The sequence below is a fragment of the Morone saxatilis genome, unplaced genomic scaffold (genome assembly GCF_004916995.1).
Source record: "Morone saxatilis isolate NCDOM2014 unplaced genomic scaffold, NCSU_SB_2.0 Contig10, whole genome shotgun sequence".
NCBI classification, from domain to species: Eukaryota; Metazoa; Chordata; class Actinopteri; family Moronidae; genus Morone; species Morone saxatilis.
The window spans coordinates 14,155,758-14,163,392 of record NW_023339652.1 but is presented as its reverse complement, the minus strand read 5'-3'; the positions used below and the strand labels follow the sequence as shown (position 1 = coordinate 14,163,392).

The following is a 7,635-nucleotide window of genomic DNA, read 5'->3' as shown; positions in this document are numbered from 1 at the left end:
GGGGAAAGGGGAAGAGGGATGGGGTAGGAAAGGGGGAGAGGGTAAGGTAGGGAGGGAGTAGAAGGTGGGGGGGGTTCAGTAGTAATCATCTCCTGCTGGTGTCTGACTGGAGTTAAAACCAGGCAGTTTCTTGCCTCTGTACTATGGGGCCTGTCAGTCTGCACCCCTCTTTCTGCTGGTTTTCTCCTCCTTCTACTTGACTCCTTTTTATCATCATTTCTTTCTTCTTCACCCTTTTCATCTCGTTCTCATTTTGTTTGTTTGTCCATCCTTTCTCTCCATTATCTTATTTGCTTTTTCTTCTCTTTCGCTTTTCCATCTTTTCTCTTTCTTGCTCTTCATCTCATTCTCCTCCTGTTCCTTCTCTTTCATTGTGTCCTCTTCCTGCTCCTTCTTCACTTTTTTCACCCACTGCTTCTGCTTCTTTTTGTTCAAAGTGAGTTGTTTCTGAAAAGACAAAAACAGTATTTATTTATTTTTTTCTGACAATTCTAAAACCAGCTTTAACAACAAGAGTCATCATTTTGAAGAAAAATTATTGAGCTGAGGCAGGCGAACCTGAAAGCTTTGGTTGGTTCTTAGAATGAGCGCTCCGGCCTCCAGAACATCCACATGTTCTCCTCCACTCCTCTTCGACTCGTCTTCAGCTCTTTCTCTTTCTGCAAGTTCAGCAGGACCCAAAGGTGTCCACATGGGGCTTTCTGGCCCGCCTTTTCTTGATTTCTCTTTTGAGGAGGTTATCCTTTTGTTTCAGCTCCTCTTGGAGCTGGCTCACCTCCATCTGCCTGCTTTCCATCAGGCCAGCCTGCTCTTTCAGGGCTTTATTTTCAACTTCAAGAGACTTTATCTGAGTGATAGCAGAGAGCAAGGCCTCTCTGAGTCCTTGCACGATGGATTCAGGGTGCTGCTGGGAAAAGACTGCACCAACATGCGCTGGCCCAAATGACTGAAAGACAGAAACATGCATGTTACACAGAGTACAGTCTTGTGATGGCATTGGACACAGATAAACTCAACCTGTGCACTAAGTCACAGACAAATCTACTGTAAGGACCACACTCCTTGGGGCAGTCCTCAACAGAGAGCAACAACACACATATTCTATGAAGACCAAACATTGCTTAGACCATAGACTATTAAAAATGAATTTATTACCTTATTACCAAAGACCAAAGACATGCTGCCACATCTATTTTCAGTGTGAATTAGTGAATGTGTAATCACATTATTTAGGTGGAACTTAAAGTAAGGTTTGGGTCATGGTATACACACATGCATGGCTACTTTTTACCATTTATAATCGACACTGATAGCATCTGTTTTGGTATCCTGAGAGAAAAAATATGGCACATTTTTGCCTAAGAAACCCAACTACAATTATAAAATGATCCCCTGCTATTAATGTTCAAAAGATATCAGAGGTATTTCTCAGTGTGGCTTACTGGATATAAGAAATGATTAATGATGCATTAACATAACAAGCTGTATGGATATTAATCCGCTTGCAAGCAAATGATTTAATAGGTTTTACTGACGCTTTTGACGAACCACGAAGAAAAGTCTGCTGGGTTAGAGAGAAAATTAGAAAATCTTACCAAGTTTCTTGTACCAGATCTTCTGTCCATGTCGGCACAGTGAAGATACAGCAATGTCAGAGGAGATAGTTGTTACAGTTGGAGTTCAACTTAAAACTGTACTGGAGTTTCAGAATTGTAGCACTTTCTGATAGTTGTTGTTGAAGTTGAATCCGTAGATTTAGATGTTGTATTTTGCAATAGTTTGAAGGATTTGTTCTCACAAGACAAAGAGATAGTACTCGGTTCAGGTTGTCAGATGCAAATGAGGTTTTTGCAGATTCCAACCAAGATGTTCATTATTGTGTCAGCATTCTAGAATAATGAACATTCTCATCGCGTGCTCTAGCTTCTCAACATTCTAACCAAGCTCTTGATAGAACTTCATTTAACATTTGAGCACAGAAACACCAACAAACAGTGATTTTATTGTCACAGAACAGTGAACAGACTTCTGCTCTTGAAAGTAATAAGCAACATGACACACAGTATTCATGGTCTCTGTGTCCTGTATTACCACATGAATCAAATCTGTGATGTAATATCCAAAGTGTTTATCAGTTTATCAGAGAGGTGTTTGTCTCAATCAGAGGTATATCAAGAGAAATAATATACCAGGAATGCTACGCTATCTGATTCTGTTTAGTGTTAGTGTTAGTGGATCACTATAGTCATTAGGACGCATCATCTGGGAACCATGCAATAAATTTTGTGTCAACCCATAATGTAGATATTGAGATATAACACTGAATATGTGAACATTTTGACCTGTTTGTGGAGTCAGGATCACCAAATTCAGAAATATTTATCCCCTGGGGAACATAAATGTCCTTGAAAATGAAAATGAAATAATAAATAAATGAAAATTTAATAGCAATCCATCCAATGGTTGTTGAACTATCTCAGTCTGGAAAGACCAATCAGCAGACCAGCATCGCTATCCCTAGAGCCACACTGCTAATCCAACTAAAAACATGTGGAACATCCCCTTACGGTGTACTTCATCACATTGGTAATTCTCTGTTTATTTTCACTGTCTGTTTGATCGACCCCCACAAGCAGAGTAAACTTAATATCCTCCATGAAATGCTGAGGAGCTGCATCCAAACATTAGTATGTGTATCCAGCCAAGGACTGTATTCACACAAGACTTGATTTGCACTACAATACTCTATTGATGTTATATGAGTTACTGAAAAGAAATAGATTGTATTCTGTCTTACTAAACAATCAGGCCAAAATGCCCAATCAGTGCTCGTCATTATGCAATAATAGATATTTTCCCTCCTTTGATGTTTGTGAAGCCGTGCTCTATAGTAGAGAGCCTAAGCAAGATAATATGGATTAGATGGGGCTTACTTATTTATAACCTATATTTTATGATTTAGCTCATAAGGCAGGATAATTTGATCCTAACTCTGGCGTCCAAGCTCAAACATTGTTCAAATAATGAACCCAGTCATGGCACAGATGAGATTATGTAGGTGTGAGGATGGACCTGCAGAGGGAATTGTGTTGATTAAATAAACGGTGAGGGAGTGTCCAAGGGAGGATAAGAAAATACATTGCCTGGAAAGGGAATAACCATGGGAAGAATGGTAACTGAACTGACTGGATTGTTAAAGTGGAAAAGTATCCACATTACTCCCATTATCATTGCATAGCTAATGCAAATATGTATTCAGTTTCAGTCAGTGGCTTTATCACTGTTACATGCATAACTCAACCCTATGGCCATACATGTATAGAGGGGTTATGGTGAATATGAAACATGGGATTATGGAAGTGGTAAATCTGATTAGCCATACATTTCAACCGGGGGATTTGTTATGAGTTGTCATCTGCATTTTAAAAAATGTAAGATTTTCCAGTTTTATACTTAATCTCATAAATAAAATAAGGAAAGCCCAAAGAGAAGACACTCTTGGTAAAGAGCTCCATCTGGTGGCATTAACAAGTCACTGAGAAACAGGTCACTCTGCAAATCCTCCAAAGCCCATTTATGATTTATCATCTTTAGTCCTGGGGTTCTACTATTTATATATGTATACTGTTTCTGCTTATTTAATTAATAAATTGCTCAAATGAAAAAACATTCCAGCTTGAACGCAGCGCCTTAGACCGCTCGGCTATCCTGACTGATATCACATGACTTCATAGCACCTAACAATTGATTTATTATTTTAGAATAGCAGGTATATTCTTAAGGGGACATTTTTCAAAAGTGGTTTGTATTAGAATTGACACCATACGCCAGTATTAATGCTGTGGTAAAAGCATACGTCATGACGTTGTCCCACCACTGTGAGCACTGTGTCTGACACCTGTTGCTGTAAAAAACTGTTCCCATAGCTTTATATCATGTTACAGGCAAAGGCTATCAGTGGGATTCGAAGAACTTCTCAAAGAGATTTTGCAACCTGAATGCAGACCCCTCCCCCCTGCAGATTATGCTTGCTTCACATCATTTAATCAAAAAAGCTTCCAAAGCCTTAAAACAAGATTAAGATGTTCCTTTATTGATCCCCTGTGGGATAAATTTAAGTCAGAGACAGCAGCACAGGGGAATGTAGTGCAAAAAGTACAGAGGTGTAAAAGTACAATCAATATAATAGAAAATATAATATACACACTATATGCAGTATGCAGTAGCCCGAATGGTGTGCAAAATATTTTAAGCAGCGTATAACTAAACTAAACTGTACATTAGTAGACAATGGTCTGACCTTTATAAAACAAATTGCTGGGACTGCTGTTTTTAATACTAGACTAATCAGTAGTTAATATCAGAATTTGAAGACATCCTTTATTATTAGTAGGCCTAGAAGGAATCGGTGCCCAGCACATGTGACAGTAAGGTATGAGTAGTAATTACCTTAGTTTTGTTTTTAAAGACTTTTCCAAGTGCTTTCTGGAACATTTCATTGCCACCAGTGGTGTAGGTGATAGTTAGATTATTGTAATTCACATATTTAGAGAAGGGTAACTTATTTCTAAGTATTGACATATTAACTAAGCTATGAAGAACACATTTGAACAAACTATAAACCTAACAGGCTTTGTAATCAGCTCCCAAGCATTAAATCCCTAATGTCAAACCTTACAGAAACACCATGTCTACTGTTCTAGATAATTAGTAACTATTGTCTTTGTGCGTGGCCATAAAAACAATACCTACTCTCTGGATATTCACTTCATGTACCTGTCTGGAATGCTGAGACAAGAACACAAACATATAAAATGTACACGTTCAGGAGATAAATGGTGTCATGGCTGTTTTGTTTCATTTCCTGCAGTGTTATGTTAGAAGGTGATCCACACTGAACAGTCTGGATAACTTTCTCAGTAGTTTTATTTCTAGTTTGGGTCTGACTCGTACCAAAATGTCAGGGGACTCTCTCATGTCTGGCTCCTTTGTGGTAGCAGACTATGTGGTGTTTGCTCTCATGCTGGTGGTGTCCGCCGCTGTCGGGGTCTACTACGCCTGGGCGGACAGGGGCCAGCGAAGCTCGGGAGACTTCCTAATGGGGGGCCGAAGACTGACAGCCCTGCCTGTCTCCTTGTCCCTGACTGCCAGCTTCATGTCAGCTATCACCGTGCTGTCCAACCCGGCCGAGGTGAGGTTATTAAAGCAGATTCCAAAGAAACAAATTCAAGAATTCTCTTGAAAAGTTATTTTGTGTCTTTTTCTGTCTGCAGATTGCATTTTTGAATGCAAGAACACTTTTCTTTTTAGAGAGATGCATCATTTTCCCAGTGCATTTTCTCTGATTTATCAAGTGAATCAGAGACATAATGGTAGACAATGAGACCTGCATGGGACTTAAACTTATGAGCTTTGAAGCAGGGCTATTCATTAAAAACCAATGCAATTATAAAGGCAACTCATGGTTACCAAAATCCAAAAAAACATTAAATCATATCATCCACCTGTAGGTTTACCGCTATGGAGCCAATATTGGATTTTATGGTCTCTCCTATGTAATGACGATGGTGGTCACATCTGAGGTCTTCCTTCCAGTCTTTTACAGGCTGGCCATCACCAGCACGTATGAGGTGAGTGCGGTTTGGTTTTTAGAATAGCGTTCATGTGGTTTTCCTGTTCCGTTACATTCACAAAGCCATGAAATATGTAAGTAAAATGTTTTGTTTTTGAACTGAAGCAGATATTTGACTGCTGTTGTCTTACTGTGCAAACAAAAAGGTTGATGTAAGAGTGGTTAAAAATGACAATGAAAAGGCTGAGGTGCATGCGTTTGGCCCAGCCTGAGGTTGATATGGCTCTGCTCCAAAAAGTGTGTTGAAATAGAGTCAGGTAAAGGTAAGGGGCTGGGGAAGGATGGCTTTAAGTTTCCCATTTAGCCTCCTCTCTTATCAGCTAATATCAGCTGATCACCTATTGGAAGCTCTTTTTTGTTTTTGTTTTTTCTAAGTAAGTAAGTTGCATTGTAGAGTGGTTTTGATGCTCAGGTGTGTTTTAGCCCTGATTTATTGTCCTTTTTTATTTCTATAACAGATTATTGGAATTTCTGGGCAGTAAAGTTAAGGTGAAGTGGTCCAGAAGTAGGCCTGGGAGCCAGGATACTGGATATCAAGTTAGATTAATTATTAAGTACATTAATATTGTGATATTTGTATTAGGTTACTGACCACATTTCTAACAGGTAATTAGTAATTGTATCAGATTACATTTTATTACATTACATTAAAGTAACCCTCCCCATCCTCTCCAGCAGTGGATAGAGGCTGATAAATGTGGGATCAAGAAGGAACTCTTGGATCCAAAGTAAGGGGGAGTGTCACTCATTTTGAGTGTGATAACAGGGTACGATAACGTCTTGAATTCTCATGCTATTTTTCTTGATACTGGCCTTTTGTATCGTCTGTTCTTTTCTGTGTCTATCAAGTATCTGGAGCTGCGTTTCAACAGAGCAACACGTCTGCTGGGAACTGTGCTCTTCATTGTTCAGACCGTGAGTAAGAAGCCAGTCAACACATAATGACGGGGCTTTGACGTCTTGAGGGCAAAACAGCAAATCTGACAACTAAGGATCATTTACGTGTGTGTATTATTTCTCTTTGTCACAGATCCTCTACACTGGAATCGTCATTTATGCCCCAGCTCTTGCTTTAAACCAAGGTACGTTGGTTTCAGTCCACAGCGGGCCAGATTCATGACACATTCCTGCACGAGAGCACTTACAGCTGCTTGGTGTTGATCAGTCGAGTGAGTCTGAAACCCTCCCTCTCTCTGCAGTAACTGGTATGGATCTGTGGGGTGCAGTGATCTCCACGGGCGTGGTCTGCACCTTTTACTGCACAATGGTACGCAACAAAGTCTGCTCAACTGGACTCTGCTGTGCAAATGCTTTTCCCAGGACCTGTATTTTTTTAAATTCCCAGATTTTAATGTACAGTAAATCTGTACCTATCTGTTTGTGATCTACACTGTTACAGGGTGGTCTGAAGGCAGTGGTGTGGACTGATGTGTTCCAGGTTGGTATGACCGGAACTAATTCCACAGATTCATGAGGGAATTCAGAGTGCTCAAGTCAAGGATTACCATGCATGTGTCAGACCTTTTTGTGGTTGCTAGTGACACCACCAGTGTTTCATACACAACAGCAAGAAACTACTCTCCACTCATACAAAAATAAAAAGTCATTACATATTAACCACATTTGATTCAAAACACCAAAATAATGCATTATTAAGTGTAACAAACTGAGAAATTGGAACCACTACTAGGACAAAAAATTTCAAAATTTTTCCTTCCAGCTTGGTGTCATGCTTGCAGGCTTCCTGTCTGTCATCATCAGGTCTGTGGTCTTACAAGGTGGAGTCTTCCCCATCATTTCAGATTCACAACAAGGAGGGAGGCTCAACTTTTGGGAGTGAGTATGTGTCAGAGATGATTGTCTGTATTTAACAGAAGAGATAACTTCTTACAGAGTGTGAGGGACCAAGCAGTTAGGCAAGAGGAGTCACAAGAGAATTTCCAAAAAGGGTTTTTATTTTACCAAAAAATAATCATTACAACAAAATAAAGATAAAGTTCAGG

The 7,635-nt window shown here is 39.6% G+C and overlaps 1 protein-coding gene across 1 annotated transcript in view; it reads left to right on the top strand.

The window, feature by feature from the left end:
* Nucleotides 1-4,752: 4,752 nt before the first annotated feature.
* Nucleotides 4,753-7,635, top strand: part of LOC118338552 (sodium-coupled monocarboxylate transporter 1-like) — a 60,860-nt gene continuing 57,977 nt past the window's right edge. The window contains exons 1-7 of the mRNA XM_035675873.1: nt 4,753-5,191; nt 5,511-5,630; nt 6,482-6,547; nt 6,663-6,714; nt 6,832-6,899; nt 7,032-7,070; nt 7,353-7,468. Of these exons, the coding sequence (XP_035531766.1) occupies nt 4,958-5,191; nt 5,511-5,630; nt 6,482-6,547; nt 6,663-6,714; nt 6,832-6,899; nt 7,032-7,070; nt 7,353-7,468 (695 nt within the window). The 5' untranslated portion in view covers nt 4,753-4,957. The remainder of the gene's footprint in view (nt 5,192-5,510; nt 5,631-6,481; nt 6,548-6,662; nt 6,715-6,831; nt 6,900-7,031; nt 7,071-7,352; nt 7,469-7,635) is intronic.